Below are 27,916 nucleotides of genomic sequence, written 5' to 3'. Positions count from 1 at the left end.
GATTCATAAGGAACGGCATAGGTTTGTGTTTTTACCTTGTATTTTCATGTTGTGAACTGCTCTGAAATCTACAGATGAACGACAGTATTATATCTATATGTGTATCTGTATCTATCTATATATAGATGGCCAAGAACATTTTTATAACAAGTATTGGAGATTTACATCTGAAGTAGTCTTCAAGCATCAGAGACACATAAAATACTTCCAAAACACTAGCTCACCTTTATTACATTAATTGCTATCCACCTCATACATTATTTCTCAGTAACACCAAATATCAACGCCTTTATTTTTAGTAAGATGCGGAATCCTGGTTAAAATATTAACAGGAACACTTTAGTCCAGGATGCTAGAATTAGACCATTTTAGGAGGGGATATGTTGGCTTTCATACTTGCACACATTTCACATATACAATTGCCCTATCAGCTCCCTTAACACCAAACAATTTATATAGAAATACATCTTTAAATAGCTTGAATTGTCTTTCTAAAGATTGTCTTGTTTTTATGAACATTCTTCACCCCCTGTTCCCATTAGAGCCAACGTACATGTTAAGCTGTGAGACCTGTGATTGATCTGGATTTTTGTGTGTGCGCATTTTTTAATCACACCAAATATAGCCATGGTGGTGGGGAGCTGCTAATTAGAGCAGTCCAACAGGGCGCCAACACCACAACTGCCCACATCGCTTTCACATGCTATATCCTACTTTGCAGGGCAAAAGGGGGGTAGGGGAAGAAACAGATGAGCCTTTACTATAACCTGTATTTCCCCATTACTTGGAACCAGATTTGTTGTATCTAGTCATCAGAACAAAGTAAGTGGAACCACTTCACAAGAAAACAACTTGGAAGGGTGGTGCTAGCACAGTCTCTTTCAAGCAAGGCTCAACACAGATTGTGGCTCATGTCCTACCTCTGTTCTTATACCATGCAGCACTCCTTTCCAAAGATTTCTTTTTTAAACTAGAGGGGAGAGAAGAGGTCAAAAAGCAACTCCACACACACAGGAAAGTGCCCATTTGTAGCAGGAAATGCTATAAGCATAATCTGCCACCACACTCTCAAGTCCACAGGTACCTTTTCAATGGCTACTATCCCCACTCCCCATAATAAGGATTATTATTATTTTTGGCTTAGGGAGGGGGTTGGCTGAAAGAGGAGCAGTTGATAAAGTGAGCTTATTGGGGGTTTACCCTAAACTTAAAAAAACAAAACAAAAAAACCCACACATGATTTTATAAATGTTTGACACAGACACTCAAAAAACTAGTACAATGCTTGCCTGTCACAAACCAAGACCAGTAGAGGGCACCCAGGAACACTTCAAATGTGCAATAATAGTATAGTATTTTATTTTGTCATCTGTGCAAATTCACATTTCAGATCACCCCGAAGGACAGCTATCGTTTGATCCTTTTTCCGTTTGAAGGCCTGCATTACATTTAAACTATTGTTTTTGGCTAATAGGTTTGAGAAAGCAATTGCCCTTGCTTACAACTTTGTAAGCTTGCCTAAGTACTTGTCTTTATATAAAACACTTTAAAGACTTCATCACGTTGGCACAGTAGAGTATTTTATTTTGAGAGCCATGATCTATTTGCCTCATGGGTACAGAATCCCCACACAGCCCTGTTTCCCTATCCCTTCACTTTATGTGTATTGGCAGTGGGACAGAACGCAGGAAACATGGGGTATGTGCATATGTAGGGGAAGGCTCTGGTGAGGCTTATCAGAATTTTTAAAGTACAGGCATTAGCCCCATGGTGTGGGTTGATCATGCTCCAAGTTGAGTCATTTTTAAAACTTAGATTGAGAAGTTCATAAAACAGTTGCAATCTTGGTGGACGAATTTCACAGCCTTCTCCATTTCAAATTATTACAGCACCTTTTCACATTCTGTGGTTACTATTCCTCATCTTAAATTGATTTACTTGGAAGCAAGTTCCACTGAATTCAGTGGACCCACTACATTTCCAAACAACCTATAAAGCCCCAGCCGTACCAATACAGATCACTGGATACTTTGACTGATGGGAAATTTTGTACAATACATATTTTAAGGGGGAGCTTTTAAGATTCCGTTAAGTTCTTCACAGTGTAGTTTAAGGAGCTAGTATAATGGCTTCACTTTTTCTTTTCTTAAAAGGTGGCCTTGTAAAATAAACTTACACCTTTTCAAAACTGCTTCTGAACTTTTAACTTTTGGTGTTATGTTCTGAAGACATAAGGTTATTTGAACTTCTTATTGTATCTGACTCACACCGAGGGTTCATTACCACTATTTAAAATGTAAACAGTGAATGCATTGGGCAGTATTCTCAAAACACTGCACTGTGCATGGGTTTAGTAGCGTCAACCAATAAACTACACAATACACTACTGAATACCGTGTTTGCAGATAATCATATGGCTAGTTCAAAGAAACAATGGTGAGTAGTCAGCTCTAAGTCACAGTTCTATGGTTTGTAATGCCTTATCTACATAGCAAAAGAACATGAGTTCCAGTAATGTGAAATTGGCTCAAATTGGTCACAATCATGTACCTTTAAAAACACTGAATATAGGCTGCATTGAAAAATGAGTACTTTTCGAAACGTCCAAGTATTTCCTCACTGCACAAGTGGAGTCCCCCCCCCCCCGTTGTACCCATTTCATAAAGCATTCAGTGTCTTACAAACACCTGCATTTTAAAAAGGAATGGTATGTATTTTCACTAATTAGCCTTGGTAAGCAGGGGACTTATTTGTGCGGGAAGGGATGGCAAAAAAGCATCCTTCTGACATGACTTGGCTTTGTAATTTGCCTCATCACTTGGCTATGCCATTGCTCACACTCTTCCCCCAGCAAAAACGGGGCTTCAGCATGGACCACAGGAACTTCTCCCTTCCGGTCTACTCCTGGGTCGTACCTTAGAGGCCCAATCAGGAACCCTGGCAGTGCCGTATTAAATAAATGGAAGTTCAAGACCGAGTGCCAAAAATCATTACCATATGCTTTCTGGTGGGAAATTTATCACAAATCTACCATAACACATTTTTCAAAACACAGCTGAAACTGTTGGCAAGCCAGATTTTCAGCAGGTAGTGGGGATAATCTCAAGTGAGTTTTATTCTTGCTATTGAACAGGTGGACAACCTGTAGCCCTCCAGATGTTGCTGGTCCCAGCCAGGGCTGATGGAAGTTGCAGTCCAGCAACATCTGGAAAGCCATAGGTTCCTCATACAGAAAATAGGCACAACATCAAACTAGTGAGTTTGGGGAGCTTAGACACAAGATGCTGGGTTTATGGTACTGAACTGTAGAAAAACTAAAGCAATGAAAACCATTACAATCAAACATGACCAATCAGGAAAGTAAAATTCTTGGGTGTATATAAAAGGGTTACTTTTGGGTAGCTAAATTCAAACACTAACCTAACCTTTTTGCTTAATTACTTTTAACATAATTTGCTTTTAGAAACCAATGAAATACATATGGGGGGGGGGAATCAAGGCATTTTGCAGAATCAGTACTAGATAGCTACTACAGAACTGTACAGTTTATTAACACCAATTTGTTCCAAGCCCTGTCTTAGGTTTTAAAGTATCCTGCCAGATTCATTAAGATTTTGAAGAGTCGCGATTTTGCTGACTTCACAAACACTGGTTTTCCAAGAATTACTCATCCAAAAGGAATGAAAAGCCGTTTCAATTGTTGCTTCCCAATGTCTGTCTATATGAAAGAGCAAGTTCCACATCTGAAATGAGGCAGCATCCATTCTTTGAATTGTGAGTAGTTCAAACTTTTTCTTCATTCGTCTAGCAAAACAGTACGCAGTGCATCTTCTGTATTGATCAATATTGATGCTATTGCTCCATCATTAAATTCAAATGAAGTTCCTCCATCTACAACCATACAGGCATCCCAGCAACGAGAGCGAATGCAAACTCTGAAAATACATTTAAAGAACACTACTACAGACCTACAAATCAAGCGAACAGTTTCATTTACAATGGGGAGCTAGAAGGAATATACTATTTTACAAAAGTCATGCTTGAGTAATTTTATCGCTATTAGTCTCTACACTATTGAATGTAAAATCAGGTCATACCTACTTAACCAATTAAAAATGAAAATCCATTCACTGGTATGCTAGTTTTAAGATCTCATCTGTCAAATGACACCTACTCAGCTGCCCAGTTTAACCAACGGCAAAATACAGATACTATGACAGAACCATATTCCACAAATGTGCATTTGTTCCTGATAACTTATCTTTAAACTTTTTTTGGAGAGGGGGGTGCTGTTGAAAAGCTTAATGCTTCAGGATGTGTAGAAATGAAAGCAGTATTAAATAAAGCTTCCAACCGTTGAGGGATTCATGACTTGTTCACATACATGTACATGCATTTGGGATGAGCAACAGTATTAAACCTGCAGGCTGAAAGTCCCTCTGAACTAATGAGATCATGCCATGCTGGCTGGGACTGATAGGAGTCTAACAACATCTGGAGGGCCACAGGCTTCCCATCCCTGCTTTAAAACATTAAACCATATTAATATCTAATAATATAATTACTATTCTGTGTTTTGGATGAGGGGAGGGAACCCTGGTGTAAAAACTATTCATCAGAAACACCAGGAAGGTATTTTCTGCTTCTCCGCAGCTAAGCTAAAACGAAGGAAAGATAATACTGACAAAAATATTTTTTGGGGGGGGGAGCAAGATTATAGGATAAGGCTAATGTTAACAGCCCTGCCTTTAGACTTGCTAGGCAGAGCTACCCACTCTAAAATGGCCTTCTCCATAGATGCAGCAAGACAAGATCTGGCCAACACCATTAGGAAGGAAAGATCCATGGATCTTTGAGTTAAGGAATCTATGAGTTAAGGATCTATGAGTTAAGGAAACACTAGATTTAACTTTTAAAACAGTATTTATTCCTCACGATTTCAAAGATGCAATGGGTCCCCTTGATGCTTACTGGATAGCAGCGTCAGTCAAACTGGCAACCATGATTATGATACGGTAAAATGAAATAAAAAATGCATTTCAATCACAGGATTGAAAGTAAGATTCCTATTCTCTGAAAAACTGCAGTTACATATTTTGTCACAATCTTGAATTTAAACCAAACACCTGCAGTCAATACTTACTTTGAAGCAAAACCCCGTTGTCGACTACTTGAAAAAACGCGGTTTGAAATAGGTTCTCGTATACTAAAAAGCATCTTGGGTTCCTCTGGACTATACAGTAGTGATTCATTATATCCATTTGTTACTGAAAGCACACAAATTAGATAATCAGCTTCTGCATGTGTGTGAAGCAATAAATAGTAAGTTCTCAAATCAGCTGAGCTTTTAATGGCTAGACTTTTGTTTTTTAAATAACAAATGGCTTACACTCCTATTCTGAAAGATTTGTGAAAATATATCTGCTTGCATCTTCTATTTTCACTCTAATTATGAGGATTTAAAAAACTGTTAGCCTGTCCTGTCGAAGAACTGAGTAACATTAGATGTGAAAGCTAAATACATAAAATAATGTCCATTTCTACAATTCTGAAAAACAAAGTCCTGTGCAAAAGTTAAAAGGAAACATATTGCCCATAAGCTCAGAAATTATGATAAAGTCAAATATACCTTTCTGTACAAGTTCTTTGTTCAATGGAAGCCTTAAGCTCTCATAACTTTTAGCTGTTGAAAAAAAGGAAGAATTAGACACAATTCTTCTATTAGATACAATTATCTTTTGCATTTGCTGGTCAATAGTTATGGTGCTGGTAACTCACCAATTTTAAGGATTTCTTCCACAGCCTGATTTGCTACCTTGTTGATATTAAAAGACCTACAAACAGAAATAAAAACAAGGATTTTATTATACAGTATTTTTATATGGCTGCCCACCAACAAATGTTCTTTGGGTAGCTTACTGAATAATATTAGGATACATTTAAAATGCAACAAAAACTGAATTTCACTGTCCAAAAAGCTTTGTAGCGGCAAAAATAAATAATAATGAACTGTGTATTGATTTGTAATGTTTTGTTGGGTCTCTGGACTGTAATAAAGATTGTTGTTGTTGTTAAAAAAATAATAAATAGATAAATAAAATCATTAGCAGCTCAGATTAAAAGTTGTTTTAAAAGCCCTTCATCTGACACTGAAAAGATCACAGATAAAGTGCCAGGTGACCCCTCTTGGAGGCTATAATGTAGCTAGGATGCTACCATGGAGAAGATCTTCTCCCCAGTTGCCACCTGCTTCCTTCCACTTGGCAGTGACACATTGAGCAGGGCTTCTGAATAGAATATTCAGATACAGGAAGTATTTATGTGGAAGAAGGTACTTCTTAAGGACCTGGACTAGCTCCAGCTGGGAGACTTCCCAAACCTTCCTCTAGCATTCTCTGCTGTCTTAAATGTAGAGGATTTTAAAAACTGGGAGCCAATTTCTAGCTGAAAAGCAGGAGGGAAAAAAATACTTGCATAACCTCAGTGGAATATATTTTATGTCAACTGGAAGCAACACTAACATTTCCTTTCAACCCCTTACTACAACTTCTGACTTCAAAAAAACCTAAACTTGAAATCTCCTAAACACTGGAAAGTATCAACCCAACAGGAATTTTTCCTTTATTTCATTATCATATTAAATGCTGTATTTTTATTATTCAGTTTATATTCCACTTTTCAACTAGAGTCATCAAACTCACTAACCTTACAAAACACATACATGCTCATAAAACAAAACAATAGAATAATCATTTCCAAAAGGGCTGATTATTATTATTAATAGTAGCAGTAGAAGTAGTAGTAGTAAATTTCTATACTGCTTTCATCCAAAGATCAGAGGCAGTACAATTTTCAGTCAAATTACACCCAGTAGTGTGAAGACTGAGCAGCTATATCTTTCCATAATGGGCCTACTATCCATGTTTGAGGAGTTTGTGTTACATGGGGAGCATTCAAGCATCCTCATCTGAATTTTGAAGAGCTACAGTCCCAGAAGTGTACCATGTATTGGCATTCAAATTGGTTATGTGTCTACACATCTAGCACACTCAGACGTTGTTACAGAATTTAGAGATTAAAACCACAATTTAAAGAATCACACAACTTTGCATACCCATTTTTAAAATTACCACCACCCCATTTTCTGTTTCCCTAACAACAGTAGCCACCAGTCCTGCATTAACAAAGTGCTTTGGAAGCTGGAATTTCAAAAGAAGCCACAATTTAGCATGGGGAAGTTGCATCCTTTGCAAAGAAAAAAAAAACCTGCTTGGCACCCAGAAGGCAAACAACTCAACACAATACATGCCAACTCAAAATTAAGATTCATTGGATTTAATGGATCGTATTTCCAGGCAAGTTGATATAGAATTGCAGCTTGATAGAACTCAAGTGGACTTGACCATTTCATGAGATGGTTCTCAACTTCTTCAAGATGATACAACATGTTCTATCTTCTATGAAAATGTGTTTACTCATTACTTCTATTGGAAAAGCCAAAGAACTAACATTTTAAGGCTACACCAAACTTACCAGGCTTTTGATCCTGTTCCAGTGCATATGTTGAGACCTGAGCTCTTTTGTTTCTCCCATGGACCACCATCAACTGATATTTCATAGTAAGAGGCCCTATGAAGGGAGAATTTAAAACTGGGTTTGCAGGACTTATAGTTCACCCTGAATAAGACAGAACACAGCCCCACATCAGGCACGTACCAATCTAAAAGGGCAATTTCAAACATGGCTGAAAATTTCACATTAAATTTAGTACAGCAGTTCTTTAATGAAGCAACAAGGTTGATTTTTGATTGGTAAGTTTTCATCAATTTTCAAAAATACAGCAAATTGTTAGTAAGATAGCAAGCCATTTTGAAAGCCTTTTAGAATTTTCTACCTTAATTTTGTGGGTTCATCTGCGGTTAATAGGACAGGGTATAAGTATTTCCCACACTGCAGCATTAGTGCACACAGCTTTAGTAATTTCTTCCCATATGTATGTGCCATTGAAATCAAAAGGGAATTTTCAGACTGAACTGCAAGTAATAGAATTTGTGCCTGCAACTTGTATACCTCTGGACCTCCAAATACTGCTGGGCTACAGCTCCCATCAGTTTTGTCCACTAACTATGATGGCTGGAGCAGATGGGAGCTAGAATCCAGAAACCTCTGGTGGAGCACGGGTTCTCCACCCCTAGTTTTGCTTTTCCGAACTATTCATTTTACTTAAACCAAGGCTAGCCAATATGATGCGTTCCACATATTGTTAGGCAATGACTCCCAGCAGCCCCAGCAAGCATGGCTTATGGTCAGAGATGAGGGGAGCTGTAGTCCAACAGAATCTGAAGAGCATCAAACTGGCTACCAACAACCTAATACTCAACTTGGCATCTAAATAGGTATTTCTACCACACTTCCCTACTACACTTCTCAAATTTACACCCCATAAAATATAAAATGTCTACCATGCCTAACATTCACCTTTTCATCCACCAAGCAATCCCATTCCACAGTCATCATTCAATCATTTCCACACACTTCAAATTCTCAACTCACAAAAGACTTATGGGCCTGCTCATTCAAAACTTTTCAATAATCCCCATTATTTGATGTAGTATTGCTCCCATGCTTAATCCCTTCCAGCAAGGGAAAGGGAATGATCTCCACAAGCTTCCATGCCCTTCTGCTTAATATTTTTTTTGGGGGGGAGGGGGAGCATCAAGCTTCAATTTTCCTTTCCTACATAAAACATACTGTGTTAGGAAGCATGAAGCAAGGAAGAACTGAAAGATGAAAAAGTGTCAGCAATTAAGAGAAATAGGTCAGAGTTTTGAACACTATGATTAAAAATCATTTCCCCATTTTTACTAATTACGTACAAGGTGTTATGTGTTTTAGACAGTAACATGCAGAGAGCTCTTGTCAGACACTGTGGAAATGGGGGGTGATAAATAGTTAGTGTACTATTAGATAACCCCTCAGGTTGTTTTACAGTTTGAGCCAGTTATGAAAAATGGTTGAAGTCAGTGATAAACAATGAAGACCAGAACTTCAATAACATATGCTTGATATGCAAGATGATACACAACAAGCAGGAAAAGAATCCAAAGTCAAATGTGTGTGTCCAAATAAGACCCCTTGAAACATGAGAGGAAAATATATATGTAGAACTATGCTGTTTTCTCACAGATTTGGGAAATTGCAGAAATGTATAATTTGGATCCAGTAATTAAGTCTGAATATATTTGCATACATTATTACACACAGAAGGGGAAAAAATGATATTGAAGTTTACAAGCAGTCTCAAACTAAAATGCTTATGATTCTAGCATACCTTGATGAGAGAGATTCTCCAATAAACACTTCATTTAATGATCTCACTGGCAAGAGGTGTGGTTCAGATATCTGAGACCCTGCAAATATAGGCAAATCAGTGCTGACAGGCTAACAGGATAAGCATCACCAGAAAGCAAAACGGTAAGATTATTATAGAGGTGTGTGTGAATACACACAGATATGGAAGAGTACCAGGAGCAAAATAAAGAGGTTCTTGATGTACACACTTGATGTGAAAGAACTCATTGTACAAAAGTCTGGCTATTCATTTATTGAAGAGGGCCTTGCACTTAATTGACGAGTTACCTTCTAGTCTGAACATGTTTCTCTTACATATTTGAGATTAGCATTAACATCACATCTCAAGATTGAATAAAAGATCATTGCACACCAGTGAGTGGATTATATTTTACGGTTGAAACTATACTCACTTTGATCCTGAAATCTTCCATTAACATGGGCCCTGCTGTGCTGTTCTTGACTCAACTGCTGTTCATGCAAGTCAACAGGGACAGGGTTAATGCCAGTCCCTTCAAGATATAAACGGATTCGTTGCCGCCATTGCCATCTTTAAAAAGAAGAAAATAGCACAAGAATCAAACAAATTGAAATGTATGGCAATTTTTCTGCATGAATCAATAGTTCAAGAAAATAAAATCTTTACTGGGCCAACCAAAATGTTACAAAATACAATGTAAGCTTTTAAACTCTAAAACTTACAAGACAGTGTGGGGGAAGTTATCAGACATTCAACGGAGACCATTCCAGGGGTTAAGTTTTTTAGTGCAGAAGATCCCAGTGAGGCTAGCTGTCAGCAAGCCCTGCTTCAAAAAGCCATCAGGAGTTTGTATGTTGTCAGATGTGGGCAAAGTCTGAGGGAAACATTCTTATGGGCAAAATAAGGAGTAGTGTCCAGCCTAATTAGGCCCATAAGCTGGAAGTTCCCTGACCCTGAAATGGAGGGTTCCTCATCTCTCAAATCAACAACTAGTTGTAACTCAGTTCTGCCTCTGCCCCTAGGTGAAACACAGAAGTTCTTTTGGTGAATATAAAGGTATAACGAGAACCTGGGTAGTCCCTGATAATATCACCGAAAGGTTATCACTGTTATCTCTACCTCTGTTTATTGCACACAACAATAAAGTTATTTTTTTTAATTTAAGATTTATCATTACTGATCAAGTTATTTTAAAATTTAATATTTATCTTTACTGATTTTCATTACAGACAAAACTTAGTATCATCAAACAATAGCAAGTCCCAACTTCATTTATAAGATCACATTGCAGAAAGACACCCTATTAACCGGTTTTATGGTAGTGGTGTTCAAGCTATTATGAGACTATACCACAGCAGGATTTAATTTCTGCTTTGAAGACTTCTTGTGCCTAACTTTAAAATAGCTTGCAACATGTTAAACCAGTTGATAAAAAACAAAACCAAATCCCATTTGTTCTATATGAAGGTATTATGATTGGTATAAAGTTAATGAGAAATCTGTGTCCCTCCAAATGTTGCTAGGCTAAAATTCCCATCAGTCTTGGCTGCTGGCCATGTAGGTTAAGGCTGAGGGAGTTTGAGTCCAGCAGCATATGGAGGGCCACAGGTTTCCCATCCTTGGCTATAAAGATATCTCCAGTATGCTTCAGAATTAAATGCCTATTATTGTGTGTGTCAACAGTAAATGTTCCAAAACATCTAAAATTTGCCTTGCCGGGTATTGATTCTTCCACACCGATCAGCAATAGCTGTGATGAAATCATTAGTGTCAGATATATCTCTATAGTTTTACTCAGCTGATCTCCTAAAATATGTCCATGCAGCATAACTAAATTCTGAGTCTTCAAAAGATTGGAATGAATCAGTGGCAGAGTTTCATGCTCTAGCACCAGGGGGCAGAGAGCAGGCGGGGGCGTGGCTGGCAGCGTCCCGGGGACGTGGCGTGCCACCCGCAGGCGGGGAGGGGCAGCCACGATGGCACCCCGCTGGGATTGCGCTGCCGGGGGCGGTGCGCTCCCCCTGCACCCCTCTTCCTCCACCAGTGGAATGAATATCCTCCCATGTAACGCAACATGAACAAGACCACTCAAACATCAATGAATTTATTACCTAACAATCTTTAGTGAAATAAGTGGTATTATTTTATCTGTTTCGATAATTAACACAAACCCCCAAATGCAACACATTCAGCAAAATGTCAAAAATTCTGTAAATTCCAAAATTATCCAGACTAAACGATGACTGATTACATTGTGCATTTCACTTTCTTTTCCCATCCTCCTGAACAAACTGAGCTGTAATACCGGAAAAGGGGAGGAAGAACTCACCATCATTTAAAGCTATTTACAAGAGGGACCTGTTCAGCATTCCAGTCATGTCCTCCTCCACCATGCTCCATTCCACTCCCGCATGCCTTTACAGATTCTTGTCATTCTGTGATCACTGAGCATGCTTAGTCCTCTTTAGGCTGTTTTGGGGGTTTTGTTCTTGCTGTTTTAAACACACACACCCCACACCAATTCTTTTGTATTTTAGCTAACTTTGGGCTTCCTTTAAGTGTGTTGATAGCTCCCTCTTATTTCTCCGTGACCCTGTATCGTCTATAATCCTGCTGGGCACTTACCAGCTGAGTTCACTTTCAGGAGTTACCGTATATCTACCGTTATGTGTACCTAACAGTTTGAACAAAAGAATCATATCCTGCTTTAAGGCAGGCTTCAAGAAAGGAAGGTCTGCTGTTGATAACACTGTGGCCAGGCTGCTGGTAGGGTCAAGCATATATAAATATCTTATCCGTGAGATCTGCACTGGCTGTTTATCTGCTACTGGGCCAAATTCAGTATTTTACTACTAGTATAGAAGGCTCTCTCTCTATATATACCGTATTTTTCGCCCTATAGGGCGCACCTAGTTTGGGGGGGGAATAAAGAAAAAATATATATTTCCCCCCCAGGCACGAGGCTGGGGTGGGGGAAGCCCGAGCTTCCCCCGACCCCAGCCCCCAGAACAGGCTGCTATCCGCAAGCCTAGGGAGCCCGACGGGAACTCCCGCTGGGCTCCCAAGGCTTGCAGATAGCTTCCTGAAGCCTGGAGAGCGAGAGGGGTTGGTGCGCACCGACCCCTCTCGCTCTTCAGGCTTCAGCAAAAACCTGCATTCACCCCATAGGATGCATACACATTTCCCCTTCATTTTTGGAGGGGAAAAAGTGCGTCCTATAGGGCGAAAAATATGGTACATTCTATGTTTTAAATGCATTTTAATTTATAATTTAATTTATATACCATCCTTCATCTGGAGATCACAGAGTGGTTTAAAACATAAAACCACAACATGATAAAAACAACAATAATAAAAACAATACAATAATCAGCCTAAGACCTGACTGAGTATAAATGTTTTTGCACTACTTTGATATGGACTGCAGACTCAATAAATTCTAGGGATGTGTAGTGGCCCCTTGAATCTGAACATTTTTTTAAAAAATCTGTATCCACATAACTCCTTCAGCTTTAATCTGTGCTCCCAGTTCCAAGCCATTCTGTATAAAACGGAAATGTGTGACTGTTCCACAAATCACACTAAGTACTGTTTTGGACACACTGGTTCCCACATTGATGCAGAGCTGGAACAAATAGTCTTCAGGTCTGTTCCCCACTATAGCTGTATTAATACAAAAAATTACATTTCTTTAAAACAATTGTCTAGAGATACGTAAGCTCTAACCTACCTGAACTCACCACGATAAAGTTTCTGTAGGGCATCTGGAAATGAGTGTGTATATCGTACAGGTAAACACAAATGGCCTTCAGATCTGAATAGAACATAACAAGGCGAGAATAAGGCATGAAATCACAGTATTCTGTTACCTCCTTCAGGCAAAGATATGTTCCCTCTCACCCATTCTAAAAAAAGGGAGTAAGTAATACAATACTGGATTACATTATTGTAGCTAGCTGGGCAATTTTCACTTTTAGACAGCATTCTATGCAAGATATGCCTAGGCACTCTATTTTCCAACAATTGTTGTTCATGTATTGAAGTGACTAAAAACAACAAAATGGTTGCCATGGGGGCATAATGCTAAATTAGAGAGTATACAATCATGGTGAAGCCTTTCACATACCGTATTTTTTGCTCTATAAGACTCACTTTTTCCCTCCGAAAAAATAAGGGGAAATGTGTGTGCGTCTTATGGAGCGAATGCAGGCTGCACAGCTATCCCAGAAGCCAGAACAGCAAGAGGGATTGCTGCTTTCGCTGCGCAGCAATCCCTCTTGCTGTTCTGGCTTCTGAGATTCAGAATATTTTTTTTTCTTGTTTTCCTCCTCCAAAAGCTAGGTGCGTCTTGTGGTCTGGTGCGTCTTATAGAGCGAAAAATACGGTAATTGTGTTTCCACACAAGAAAAGGATTAACCTGTTGAAATTCTGCCTAAAAAATAAGCAGGAAAAGTGTATTAAATGGGAGGGGGAAACAGCAGCTCCTTAGGGTCCCAAGGATTCATATTGTGGGCTGTCTAAACAACTCATTTATCAATCACTGCTCTGACTTCACTCCTTGGCTAAAAGCACTGACAGGCAGAAGCAGCCAGGCTTGCTCATTTTACAGAATCACTTAGAAGTGTACCTGCACATTTTGCTTTATAACTTTCTTTGTAGGAGGGTTAAAGTATTGCTATGTTTTAAAATGAAAGCTAGGGCCCTGCCTGGGGACAACAATGAAGGCCTTTGCAGGCACTATGGCAACTGTGGGCGCCAGTCTGGCAATCCCTGATCTACAGTCATAGTTAGCATACTACACAATAGCCCAGTTAAAATATATCCTAGATTAGCAGGACAGTATAGTTAAAATTCAGCTTCTGTCCATGCTACTCTTACCTAGCTTTGACCATTTATACCCATGCAGAAGTCACAAATATGCAATCAATTTTGTGAGAAATAAGGAAAAACTGTGAATAATGTGCATAATAAACTGGCAAAGGAAGTCACTGTATGCATATCAATGACAGAAAATGCCCCAAATGGCACTCACAGGACACTAGACTTTTAATGATGTGACTTACAATATGACAAGGTATCTGTAAGTCTTAGGCTCACCTATCTGGGTCTGTATTTATTCCAATAACTGGTTTTAACCGGTCCAACACCTTACTGGCTGCCAAAAGCATTGTGCCATCACCTAGATGAAATATAGTTTGAGATCAGATTACTTTTACATAAGATTTAAATATTCCAATGGAAGTATCAAGTACAGAGAATTTTGTGCTCAAATCTTTAAACCATTATTGTATAAAATTAAGAGTGAAAATAGATTCTGATGCGGAACTCAATTTGCCATAAGGAAATTATACCTTTGAAGAAAAAGAAAAACAGGTGCACAAAGCCTAGGTAACAACCTCTACAGAATGTTTCATAATTTGTATACAGGCAATGAGTGTTTTGTGCAAGTATTACATTCCAGACCCCTGCATGTGTTGACACTAAATCAACTTTATTCTGGTAGTTCAGGTTAAGACTTATTTATTGATAAGCCAACTGATCAATTCTTCATACCGCTAAACAATTATTCCCGCAAGTTTGTTGTAATTCAAAATACCCATCCCCACTCACAAGTTAATACCTCCTGCTGCTACAACAGCATCTGCCCACCGAACAGTCTCTTCATCATATTCTCTGCGCTTCACAAGTCGGACCTCAATCTTCTCATTCCTGAAGATTTATAGGAACGCAAGTGATTATTAGTCAGGTTTGAAGGGCTTAAAAGGAATGCAAACTGTCACGTTAAAAAGCTAGTTTATATAACTTTGATAATGACATCAGGAAAGGGAAGGGGGAAAAAAACACGCCACAAGTATGAATATTGGGTTATTGTGACTTTTTATATAGGCTCTGATTGTTACTATTAATGTTTGATGTTTTATTATGATTTTTGTGTGTGTGTGTTGGAAGCCACCCAGAGTGGCCAGGGCAACCCAGCCAGATGGACGGGGTATAAATAATTTATTATTATTATTATTATTATTATTATTATTATTATTAGTCACATGGAAGATAACTATCACTTGCATCAAACTCTACTTACCAGTTCCCTGAAAGCTTCTAATTATTTTACACCAGGAACAGCTAGCTTGTGTCACTACAGATATTGATAGACTACATCCCACCTTCCCTGTCTATCAGCAATGCTTGCTGTGGCTGAAGGGAGTTGGAGACCAACAACTTCAAGGCCAACAGGCTACTACTCTTGATTTACATAGAAGGGGTTTTGCTATACAGTGGTGCCTTGCAAGACGAAAAGAATCCGTTCTGTGATTCTCTTCATCTAGCGGTTTTTTCGTCTTGCGAAGCAAGCCCATTGACGGATTAGCGGATTAGTGCTATTAGCGGCTTATCAGCTTATCGGATCAGCTGATAAGCAACTTAGCGGCTTAGAAAAAGGGGGGGAAGGGGGGGGAAACCCGCAGGAACTCGCAAGACATTTTCGTCTTGCAAAGCAAGCCCATAGGAGATTCGTTTTGCGAAGCACCTCCAAAACGGAAAACTCTTTCGTCTAGCGAGTTTTCCGTCTTGCGAGGCATTCGTCTTGCGGGGCACCACTGTAATGCTTTCCTTTCATCACCTTCCTCTGCTAAATCCGATGTACTAACACAGGATTATGTATCAAAAGTTTTTGGGTTGTTATTCAGGAAGAGCTCAACCTAGTGTGAGCAAAACCTGTGCATGTATACATCAAAACCAATAGTGTAAACTGTAGTTAAAATTGTAGTTAGATTATTGGTGACTTTAATTATCTTTTGAATGTTTTTTAAACACCTGCTTCTGACCATCTTTTAGTAATTGTAGGGTTTTTTGTGTAAACCACTTGGAGGTTTTATGACAATCAATGAATGTGTGTGTGTGTGTATTGTTGAAAGAAAAAACAAAACAAAAATAGTTTGTGGTTGTTACTATGTTGTTCAACTGAAAACTAACTCAAGAGTGAAACTGCCGGTTATGTTCTACTGATTACAAGGTCAGTCAAAAACTCAACAATATCCTACTGTTGTCCAGTTTGGTTACATGATGCAACAATAGCTTTGAATTCACACTGACACTTGTGTATGCAGAGAACTGTATACAGATAACCTTTGTACATCTTTTTCAACAGAGAAAATAAGAGCCCTGTGGGATCAAGCCTAACGCTATTCTGGCCCAGGACTCTGTTCTCACAGTAGTCAAACAGATGGCCATGGGAAGACCACAAGAAGAACCTGGGTGCAACAGTGCTCTCGCCTCCTGCGATTCCCTGAAACTGGTATTCAAAGCAATACAGTGGGGGTAGAATATATCCACTGATGGCTTTTAAAAAAGGATTAGATAAATTAATAGAAATAAAGCTATTCAAGTTGGTGGCAATCACAACCTCTTGTGGGAGCAAATTCCATGGTTTAACTATGTGCTATGTGAAGTATTTTCTTTTTGTGATCCTGAATCTTCCAATATTCAGCTTCACTGTATGTCCCTGAGTTCTAGTATTTTTGGAAAAGAATAATTTTGCTCTCTCCATTTTATCCACACCAAGTGTAATTTTATACACCACTATCATGCCCCCTCCTACATGCTTTTCTCTAAACTAAAATGCCCCAACTATCTTGTTTGAACTACAAGAAACTTCTGAAACTGAATGTGTAGGACTGCTAACAGAAAAAGAAGTAAACAGTCAATTTTCCCTTTCTTTTATACATACAGTCCCCTTCATATGTATTAGGGCTGGATGATAAATCATCCAAAACCGTCCATATTTTTATATCAGATTCATACTTTTTGACCTGGGAACATATTGTGAATCATAATGTGTGCGTTTATGTGCACTATGCAAAAATCTCAATGTGGGAAAAACTATGAAGCCCGCAAATGCCTCTACACAGCTCCATCCTTTTTTCAGACATTGTGATATATCGGTATATTGTGAAGTTATCTGGTGATACATCATGATGTTGAAAACCAGATATTGTCCAGCCCAAATATGTATAAACATGGTTTACTAGATCAGAGTAATTATAATTTCATATATTGGGCATTAGAATAATGTGCCAAACTTCTAGAACCTCTGCTCTCTGAAATTATTTATTATATTATTTTTTTTATTATAATCATTATTATTGATACATACCCTTACCTTAAACTATCTACTACATGCTCCACATTTTTTGTATGAATCCGATGTCGCTCCAGTAGTCCACTGTAATTAGAGCCTTTTAATGCAAGCTGTGAAAGACAAAAATCAAAATCTAATGAAGTTGGCAGTAATTTTCTTAAGCATGTGAAAACAGTATGCAAACAGCTAAGCTTGAACACACTACATTTTAAAAAGCTAAATTTATTTATGGAAAATTGGAACTGTCAGAAACATGAAAATGGTTTATTCTCTAAAACCAAGCAAGAAAGAAAGTATTTAAATGTTGCTCAAAATTCAGAATCTGCATATAAGCATGTGGAACACTACCATTTTAATGAAAAGTCCCAGTATACAATTCTATTCTACCAGCCATATGCATTCTGACATACCAATCAACCAGTGTTAGAAACTCAAATATATGAGCTAGGTGCAAAATGCCTCCTTAAACCAGAAAAATAGTTGCCAATTGGGGGCATTTTCAATATGACTTTTTGGTTCCTGAAATTCATTCTGATAGTGCAGATAAAATATAACGAATAGTATTATATAGGTTGTGTTGTGGATGTGTGAAAACAGTCAAGATCCGAGGCATGCACCTCCAGATCATTTGGTCACAAGTGGTCAATAGCCAGGGGCAAAATGCGCCTGGTGAATTTCAAACGCTGCAATCAACTATACTAAAATATAACCTAAAATAAGTTTTACTAAGAGTTCTGAATTGGGATGAAATGAGAGTATGCAGTTTAGAACAAATTAGGAGCAGTATCTCCTGTCATAGTGCATTATAGCATCTCACTGGCAACTGTTTCTAGTCACTAAAGAAGCTTGGCTTTGTTACTTCTCTATCTACTACCTGGCAAGAGGATACTGCACGAAAAGCACGATGACACCATACTGAAAGAGGCACTCTGTGTACCTATACTATGGCCAGCTTTTAAAAAGTTCTTACTCCTGTGGTTGTGTATTTTGAGGCCTTTGTCCTCTAGTAACGAAATTAAATTTCTAGCCACCACTGGCAAGCCTTTCTGGGGACCGGACCACTGAATATACAGAAAAAATATTTAAGTAAATTTTTATCCCAGTATAACTCTTAGAAAAGTGCCCAAGGGGACAAAATGATCGAAAATAAGGAAAACATCAGCAATAAAACCACTAAATGCTTAAGAAAACTTGTAGAGAGTAGGGAGAAAACTTGTAGAAAGTTGGGAGTTTCACATGCATCGAAGAATAAAAAAAGAGAAACATCCAGTGATGCCTACAAGATTGCACAAATGATTTCTGTTTGCACAACATGACTTCCTCTTTCTCTCCTCCGCTGCAGCATTCTGAGCACCCAAAAAATCAGCTCCAGAAAAGCCACCATCCTTCTGGAGCAGATTTTGAAGGAGCATGTATGGAGGAAAAGAGGAAGTCTGTTCATGTGCCACTGAATGTCACCCAAAAAATATATAAAATAAAATCAAGTAAGTCACTGAGCTTAAAGAAGAGGGAAACAAAATATGCCTAAATTTGTTTTTACGAATGTCACCATCTTTTGTGAGCACACTTCATTGTAATTCTCCTTAGCCTTCAGAATTTTGGCCTGCCAGCCTATTTACTTGATTGCAATTCTTAGCAGGTTTCAATCTGCTTACAAATACTTGCCTGAATAAACTGAGAATTTTGTCTGAATTCTCTCAATACTGCATGTTTAAAGTAAGTTATATTCTTAACATACAAGCTGTACATGTTACAAACATATAGTGACAGCACATAGGTCTGTGGGAAGGTGATGAAAAGCTGCCACTTAATTTTGTCTTAGCTCTGTAAGTGTACATTAGAGTACAATGTACGCCAGGGCAGGAACTAAACTGAAAGGATAGGAACAGAACCACCTGCTTCCTTCATGGCACATCTATGTTCTCTAAAAATCCGGCAAATGTATCACACTATACTCAGTGGGGAGATGAGCAAAAAGCCACACCACAGCAAGTTGTATAAACAAGGTGAGAATGAAATGGAACCATGTAACTAAATGAACCAATCTCTAAATTAAGTAATCCTTCCACAGGAACACCCCAACAGAAGTAACACACATACTACATTACTTTCTCAATTGTTTTCGTCCCAGCTAAAGAAGATTGGCAAGTTAAATTAATGGAATATGCTGAAATGGCAAAATTGACAATGAAACTATGTTGATAAATAATAGAACCAAGGAAGGGACTAGAGGGAAGTCAAATTGTTTTGTTTTGTTTTGTTTTGGTACTGTTGTTGTTTTTATTTTTGGAAAATTAATAAAATGTTATAAAAAAACAACAACATTCTCAATTGCTTTAAAAAAGAATTTTAGTGACCATAAAAATTCTGAACACCAAAGGGTATGTGATAATGTAATGCTAATGACCAATACCAAGATGGTCTAACAGGCTTGTGTGCTGAGCCCGCTGCTGTGGACAACTTACACCCGCCAGGAGCGATGCCTCAGTGCCTTCCAAATGCACTGCGTTAGGAAGATTTTGGGCATCACATGGCAGGACATTCCACAACCTTGTGTACAGCACCTTTGTTTAAAGAGAGTTGCCATGACAATAGTTTGAAGATCAAGTCAATTCATGTACGTCAAAGAATCCAAAGATTGTCATTTCAGAGATCAGTTTCTCAAACAAACCACACAATGAAATGAATTTTGTTCAGTGAAAATATTGCTTCACTTGAAAATGATGTCTTCAAAGAGTCTGAAATTTGGATTGTCCTGTCAGAAGACAATGTAAACACTCATTATCACAATCTTTTTCAGGAACTGCGTATGTCCAAACAAAAGTAAACTCACAGTGTTAAGAATGTCCTGGCAGAAACAAACTCCAGAAAGGAAAGATCTATAAGAGAGTTCCAATCTTTCTGTAATCTATCCTATCATGTTCTGCTTTTAAGATGCTCAAGTAGGGACACAAGTGGAAAATTTGCAAGAAACCAAATCAGCAAGGTTAGCAAAGATTTTAAAATATTACTTTACAGCGATGCTACATGCCAAGACAAATAAAATAAAATATGGAGCCTCTGTTCTTTTGCATAGTGTAGACTCCAGATGTATTTTTTTAAATCACCTTTTTTCTTTGCTTATTAGGTCTGCGTCTGCAACATTATTTGAGCAAAGTTAACAAGATAAAAGGGCACAATGTAAAAACCAATCACAATATGTGCAAAGAACTGAACTAAGGTAACTTAAGAGCAAAAAGCCTGTGATATTCTGGGATACATCAAAATACCAAAAATATCAGTGGTGAATATGCTATGGAAGCACACTCACTATGTTTGCACTACATATATGAGCTTCTTACCAGGATGGGATTTGCAGTCCAATTCACAGTACTGATTGGCTGGCCAATATATCAAGCAAAAAACCCGCAAGCCCTTCCCACCTAAAAGTTTATTTAGAAGGGCTGGGAGAGTGCTTTAAAAAAATTTTTAAAATGCTTTAAACAAGTTTTTGAACAGCCACAAAGCCAGGTACTTGCAACCCCTCAAAGCAGAACAGTCCATTGAAGGATAGGGATGATTAGAATAAAAAAACTGAAATGTTTGACAATAACCAGTTGAGAGGCTAAGCATTCAGAGAAGTACATCACAAAATAACAAATACACCCCTACGAAATTGGCTAAGAAATTGTATGAGGAACATGCAAGGTAGGAAGAAAAACTCTGTGCTTCTCTGTTAGTATGATGCAAGATAAGGAAAATATGTAAAGAGAAAACTACTGAGAACAATGAATACGGCAAACATTTCATAAGATAATGCAAAGAAGACTACAACAGTGTTCAAAGAAATTACTTTTGTATCTACTTTGCCGGGAACTGAATATACAAAAGTGTTTCACATCAGTAAGAGAATTTCTAAGGCTGTGGGAAAAGAAAGCCTAAGAGATTTTGCCAACTGGCAGAATCAGAGCAGAATGAATATCACTGATTAAGAACTACTGTTTCCAAAGCCAAGGCAGCCTCTGAAGAGAAAAGAACCTGAGGAGTTATACTACTTTAAAGGGCTGACACCACAATCCCCTCTGCTGCCATCTCAAAAGCAGAGCAAGACTAGAATGACAAGAGCGAGCTTAATGGCACCATATTTCCTACAAAGAAGCTAGTCCTTGGCTCCATAGCAGCCAGTCACTGATGACTGTGTGTGAGTACTGCTCTATAGCAAGCCACTTATTTTGTAGAAACAAATTGTTTTGAAGCTCACAGAAAAGCAGTAGTCAAGCAACTGGAAAACCTAAAATTTCCAATTTCAAAGCAGTAGAAGCAGCTAGCAAATGACGTGGCAGAAGAGTTTTATATGACAAAATGCCTGTTCACTGAGGTGGGCACTGTGTATGAACCTCCGCAATCCTATGCATGTTTGTTAAACATTTTGATCCTGCTGTTCATTCAAAAAAGTATCACATGGATAAGACAGTCTGTGTTCCCAGGCTTACAATGTAAAACACAAGACACAAAGGAAAAAGCGTTGGGAGGAAAAAATAAGTTAGGCCTATCAAAGACAGGTAAATGTGTATACATTTACACACTTAATTATAAACAGTGTACATTATCCTATTATACAGGATGCCGTTTCCTGGGAATAAAGGGCTGGATCCTTGTGCTCCCAGTATCAAGCCCACAGTATAGTACAAGAGTTCCCAAACTGCGGAGCTTCATGCAGGTGGTCTACAGCAGTGTTCCCCAAGCTTGGGCCTCCAGCTGTTTTTGGACTACAATTCCCATCATCCTTGACCACTGGTCTTGCTAGCGAGGGATGATGGGAGTTGTAGTCCAAAAACAGCTGGAGGCCCAAGGTTGGGGAACACTGGTCTACAGTATGTCTGTAAAAGTACAATTAAAATCATCCAGCATCTAGCATAGTGCATTACAATTGCTACAACAGACAGGGAAGGGGGAAATCATTACCGTATTTTTCGCACTATAGGACGCACTTTTTCCCCTCCAAAAATGAAGGGGAAATGTGTGTGCGTCGTATGGTGCGAATGCAGGCTTTCGCTGAAGCCTGGAGAGCGAGGGGGGTCGGTGCGCACCGACCCCTCTCGCTCTCCAGGCTTCAGGAGAGCCCCACCGCCAGCCCCACAAGCTGGGGGACAGCGGGAGAGGCGCAGCGCGCCATTCCCGCTGTCCCCCGACTTGGTTAGAAGGCTGGCGGGGGGAGAAGCCTGCTCCTCCCCATCGCCAGCCCCGCAAACTCGGGAGACAGCGGGAGAGGCGCAACGCGCCTTTGCCGCTGTCCCCCGACTTGGCTAGAAGGCTGGCGGGGGGAGAAGCCTGCTCCTCCCCGTCGCCAGCCCCGCAAACTCGGGGGACAGCGGCAGGGGCGCAGCGCGCCTTTGCCGCTGTCCCCCGACTTGGCTAGAAGGCTGGCGGGGGGAGAAGCCTGCTCCTCCCCGTCGCCAGCCCCGCAAACTCGGGGGACAGCGGCAGGGGCGCAGCGCGCCTTTGCCGCTGTCCCCCGACTTGGCTAGAAGGCTGGCGGGGGGAGAAGCCTGCTCCTCCCCGTCGCCAGCCCCGCAAACTCGGTGGACAGCGGGAGAGGCGCAGCGCGCCTTTGCCGCTGTCCCCCGACTTGGCTAGAAGGCTGGCGGGGGGAGAAGCCTGCTCCACCCCGTCGCCAGCCCCGCAAACTCGGGAGACAGCGGCAGGGGCGCAGCGCGCCTTTGCCGCTGTCCCCCGACTTGGCTAGAAGGCTGGCGGGGGGAGAAGCCTGCTCCTCCCCGTCGCCAGCCCCGCAAACTCGGGAGACAGCGGCAGGGGCGCAGCGCGCCCTTCCCGCTGTCCCCCGACTTGGTTAGAAGGCTGGGGGGGGAGGAGCCTGGTTTTGCGGGAGGCAGGGGAATCCCCCCGCCTCCCAGGAAAGCCAGGAGAAGCCGTGCAGCCCTTTTAAAAGGCGCACGGCTTCTGCCGGTTTTGCGGGAGGCGGGGGAATCCCCCCGCCTCCCAGGAAAGCCAGGAGAAGCCGTGCAGCCCTTTTAAAAGGCACGTGGCTTCTGCCGGTTTTGCGGGAGGCGGGGGAATCCCCCCGCCTCCCAGGAAAGCCAGGAGAAGCCGTGCAGCCCTTTTAAAAGGCGCGCGGCTTCTGCCGGTTTTGCGGGAGGCGGGGGAATCCCCCCGCCTCCCAGGAAAGCCAGGAGAAGCCGTGCAGCCCTTTTAAAAGGCGCGCGGCTTCTGCCGGTTTTGCGGGAGGTGGGGGAATCCCCCCGCCTCCCAGGAAAGCCAGGAAAGCCCTGTGCAGCCCCTCCGCCAAGGAGAGGCTGCACGGGGCTAAAGGGGAAGCCAAAACAGCGAGCGGGATCCATCCCGCTCGCTGCCTTGGCTTCCTCCATAGCTGCGCGCAACCCCTCTGCCAAGGAGAGGCTGCACGGGGCTATGGATTCTTTAGCCCCACGCAGCCTCTCCCGGGAGGGAGAGGCTGCACGGGGCTAGGGGAAGCCAAAACAGCGAGCGGGATCCATCCCGCTCGCTGCCTTGGCTTGATCCATAGCTGCACGCAACCCCTCCGGCAGGGAGAGGTTGTGTGCAGCCTGTACGCTGCTCTTTGGGGCTGCGGGGGGGAAAAAGATTTTTTTTCTTGAATTCCCGCCCCCTAAAAACTGGGTGCGCCCTATGGTCCGGTGCGCCCTATGGTGCGAAAAATACGGTAAGTGGTCTGCAAAGACTCTCAGCAATTTCCAAATGGTCCATGGGGGGAGGGGGGAGAGCCTGAGAACCATTGCTAAAGTATATGACTAGTTGTGTGACATTTATCATGCTTGGCCATGCTTCTTTAGAAAAGCACGCTTTAACCCTAATAGAAGGCCACTGATTCAGTGTTGAGATATTATAATAGTTTAGCATATTATGATTTAATTCTAACAAGCTATTATTTTTAAGCCAACATTTTTATCCATTCTGATCAGAAGATATTATTTAGAAAACCTAATGGTCATAACAATATATATTTCATAAAGAATGAACCAGGAAGCCTCACTGACATTGCTGGAAGTTTCATGAATACAGAGTCTCTAGCGCAGTTTGATAGCTCATTCTGTATACTGACATGAACCAAGCTGCTCTCAATTTTATTTCATAACATGTCCATGGGGTCATGAAGAGTTGGACATGACTAAACAACAACAACAAACCCCACCTTCCCCCTAGCAATCTGATCATTGTTAAGGTGCCTAAAATTGTTAAAATAATATGTGCCCTGCTCACAGACTCACTGTACAAAAGGAAGGACGTCATACAAGTGGGAAAAAGTGGGTCAATCAGGAAAAAAGCAGGATGAACAGCTGTGTCTTTATAGATATATAGCAGGAATTATCAGATTACCACTGGCTAACAACATAGTGAATCTGGCCTGTGATATAATTTTTGAATCTTTGTCAGCAGTAGTCTATGACTGCTATAGAGAAGGTGTGCTAAGATGGCATGAGGTAGTAAATGTATTACATATACTATACTTATGTGATCAATTATTTCTTTTATAGCCTCAAAGTATATATTTAAGGCAGAAGGGAGAAAGACAGCACTATACACACATCAGGAGTATGCAACAGTTCATTTAACTTGCCTTCCCTTCAGAGCCAATAATTTTAGCCTCACATGGCTGCAAGTTAGGTAGTTGGACTGGGGCTGAGTGCTACCAAAATAGATGGTACTTCCCTGAAGAGTAAATAATCAAGATGAATCTGTGTTAGCAGTCAGTGCCATGTGAACCTGTGGGTGTGGAAACATGTATAACTGCCACTTCCTTAATCAAGTGATTCTGTATTAAGGTCTTGATCTTTCGAAGCCCGAGTGCTGGCCAGATGAAACACCTATTTTCTTATTAGTAAAAGTTACTAGATGCAGCAAATAGCTGATGGTACTATCATAATGTTGTGAATATTGACAGTTGACAATATCCTTGGAATAAATAAATGCAATTAACCAAATAATAGATGGCAGCATAAGGCCAAACTGCTCAAGTGTTAATATTCTGTGGTCATTTTTTGTTCTTTTGTTTTATTAACACTCAGATGCAGCCTTGAGTAGATAAAACTAGAAACAAAAGGATGAGGTCTTTTCCTTATTAACTCGTTTTCTGCTCCAGTTGTACACATGCCCTCCAAAAAAGTTGCAAGGGGGGAAAAGATGGCAACCATATCCAAATATAAGTTTGGCCCTCCCCTTTTTGGAAAAGGTGCAAGGGTGGTACTCCAAATTGTTTTGGTAGTTAGGAATTTGAACACTGAACCACCCATCCCAAAAGTGTTCTCTGCCAAATTCTTGTACAGTGGTACCTCGGGTTACAGATGCTTCAGGTTGCAGACACTTCAGGTTACAGACTCCGCTAACCCAAAAATAGTACCTCGGGTTAAGAACTTTGCTTCAGGATGAGAACAGAAATTGCGCAGCGGCGGCACGGCAGGCCCCATTAGCTAAAGTGGTATCTCAGGTTAAGAATAGACCTCCAGAATGAATTAAATTCTTAACCCAAGGTACCACTGTACACTTGATGGGCAGACACATTTTTATTTGTTTCTCAAGTTAAACTGATTTATGGTAAGCATACAGAGCACGGCTCTGGAACTTATGTCCCTTCAGATGTTGCTGAACTACAATCTGACCATACTGGTTGGGGTAGATGGAGCTGGAATTCAACAAATTTGGAGGGCCACAGCTTTCCTATTCTTGATGTAGTAGAAGATGGCTTCATTCAAATTATACCTGTTGATATTACACAGTCACTATAATAAGGAGGGAGTCAGTTCGGGTGGGCCCCACTACATTTATGCTTCTTTCATACTGAGTTAGTAGGTAGAATAAACAGGCAATCACCAAATACTGTTACTAAAAAGGAACTCCTCACCAGCCACACACCAGCTTGACAAATTGCCACTACTACAAACCACAAAAACAGTTGTTGATTGGGTGCTGTTTGGGGTGTTAAGTATCTGCCTCCAACAGTCACCTCCCTGTGCTAACTTACCTTGTTATCAGAGAAAGAGTGCGTGCTTATGTCAAGGTCTGGCTTATACATGCACAAAGATGAGGCTGCCTACTGCACTGCAAACACCAAGACTTACTGTGGTATAAACTTTTGTGCACTAAACCCATATTCAAGCAGATGCAGTGAAGTGGGCTTGCTCAATGAAAGCACATGCTACATCTGTTTGTATCTATGGACTCTTTTTCTTGTATGCACACAACCTCTTCCCAGGTTTTTTTTTTTCCTTTAAGAGGAATATTCAGCACATACATAGCCAGCATTTCTCCTACCTGTGGAAGTCAAGGCCATAGCGCTTTCCAGGTGACATAGCTGTCAACGTTTCCCTTTTTTAAAGGAAACTTTCCTTATTCCGAATAGGATTCCTCGCAAGAAAAGGGAAAAGTTGAAAGATATGCCAGGTGGTCTCCCATCCAGCCTGAATAGCTCAATTGGTGCGTGTGGGGTGCTGATAACGCCAAGGTTGCAGGTTCGATCCCCTTAAGGGACAACTGTATATTCTCTGCATTGCAGGGGGTTGGACTAGATGACCCTCAGGGTTCCCATCCAACTCTGCCATTCTATGATCTCGGGTCATTTGCAGGCCAAAAGGGAAGATTTAAATCCCCGAGCACCTCCACTCACCAGCTGCTTGAGGTCCTCCTCGGAGAGCCCCGCGTACCGGTACCGCTGCTGCTCGAACTCGTAGCGGGTCGTCTTGGCCACCACCACCACCCGGGCCGGGCGGAACCCGACGCCGCCTCCCGGCCGCGAAGGGAGCTCCGACGAAGAAGCATCCGAGCTGAGGCAGCGCTGCGAGGAGGAAGGGGCGGACGGAGGCGGCGGCGGCGAAGACCCTCGCCCCGCCAGCGCTAACGGCTGAGAGGGGAGCCCGGACGCGGCGAAGGCGGCGGCGGCGGCTGAAGCCACCGACGCGGCCAGGCGGGCTGCGCTGGGCGCTAAGGCGAGGTGGCTGTGAGGCGGCGGCGGGGCAGGCGGCTGGTGCCTCCGGGAAGGCTTGAGCAAGGCGCGGAGGGCGGCGGAGGGACTGCCGCCGCTCAGGTAGCTCGGGAGGCAGGTCATAGCCCGGGCTCGCGGGGTTCCTGCTGGAGCCGCCGCGGCCGCCACAACCACCACAGCCGCGAGGGAGGCGAAGGGACAGAGCGGCGACCTTCCCTCGCCTCAGGTTTTTGCGCCACAACAGCGCGGCGCGCGCGCTCGGGAAAGTGGCGGGGGTGGGGGGCGGGGTGAGGCAAAGCAACACACAGGCACGCACGCACAGCCCCGCCCCCTTCTGCTCAGCGCACGCCGCCTGACGCACGGACGCATCCGACGTGAGCGCTCCGACCCTCGCAGGAGTAAAGGGGAGGGGGTGTTAGTGAGCGGGAGGGAAGGGACACTGTGCGCAGGCGCCGCGAGCCCGCTGTCTCTCGCTCTCTCCCCCCCTCCCCGTTTT

General features: G+C 41.4%; 1 protein-coding gene and 1 long non-coding RNA gene across 5 annotated transcripts in view; one reads left to right on the top strand and one right to left on the bottom strand.

The window, feature by feature from the left end:
* Positions 1–202: 202 nt before the first annotated feature.
* NADK2 (NAD kinase 2, mitochondrial) lies at positions 203–27,826 on the bottom strand. Of its 4 annotated transcripts, none has more exons than XM_083466105.1 (12): positions 27,106–27,826; positions 17,490–17,578; positions 14,952–15,040; positions 14,429–14,510; positions 13,062–13,145; positions 9,765–9,901; positions 9,332–9,410; positions 7,534–7,677; positions 5,779–5,834; positions 5,630–5,683; positions 5,144–5,267; positions 203–3,935 (listed from the first exon to the last, which is right to left on the bottom strand). In XM_083466105.1, exons 1-12 carry the CDS (start codon positions 27,541–27,543, stop codon positions 3,797–3,799), a joined length of 1,515 nt encoding a protein of 504 aa, XP_083322231.1. In that variant the 5' UTR covers positions 27,544–27,826; the 3' UTR covers positions 203–3,796. The 4 variants fall into 4 exon arrangements, with proteins under 4 accessions (XP_083322231.1, XP_083322232.1, XP_083322233.1 ...); XM_083466106.1 differs by having other exon boundaries at positions 7,534–7,629; positions 27,106–27,777; XM_083466107.1 differs by having other exon boundaries at positions 17,484–17,578; positions 27,106–27,683.
* The window catches only part of LOC310689107, a 50,766-nt gene continuing 41,848 nt past the window's right edge, over positions 18,999–27,916 (top strand). Inside the window, exons 1-3 of the long non-coding RNA XR_014517327.1 lie at positions 18,999–22,180; positions 22,323–22,413; positions 24,153–25,929. This is a non-coding gene — a long non-coding RNA (uncharacterized lncRNA). The remainder of the gene's footprint in view (positions 22,181–22,322; positions 22,414–24,152; positions 25,930–27,916) is intronic.

Source organism: Podarcis liolepis (assembly GCF_965112155.1).
Source record: "Podarcis liolepis genome assembly, chromosome: 11".
Lineage (NCBI taxonomy): Eukaryota > Metazoa > Chordata > Lepidosauria > Squamata > Lacertidae > Podarcis > Podarcis liolepis.
This window is presented reverse-complemented; position numbering and strand designations above follow the sequence as displayed.

What these genes read in the sequence shown, in the direction of transcription:
- NADK2 (XM_083466105.1), bottom strand. Translation starts at nt 27,543, where the DNA reads ATGACCTGCCTCCCGAGCTACCTGAGCGGCGGCAGTCCCTCCGCCGCC. An exon ending in AGGAGGACCTCAAGCAGCTG is followed by an intron (nt 17,579 to 27,105) that starts GTGAGTGGAGGT and finishes TGTCTTTCACAG; the next exon opens with CTTGCATTAAAAGGCTCTAA. An exon ending in CTTTATCGTGGTGAGTTCAG is followed by an intron (nt 9,902 to 13,061) that starts GTAGGTTAGAGC and finishes TTCTTTTTAAAG; the next exon opens with ATGGCAATGGCGGCAACGAA.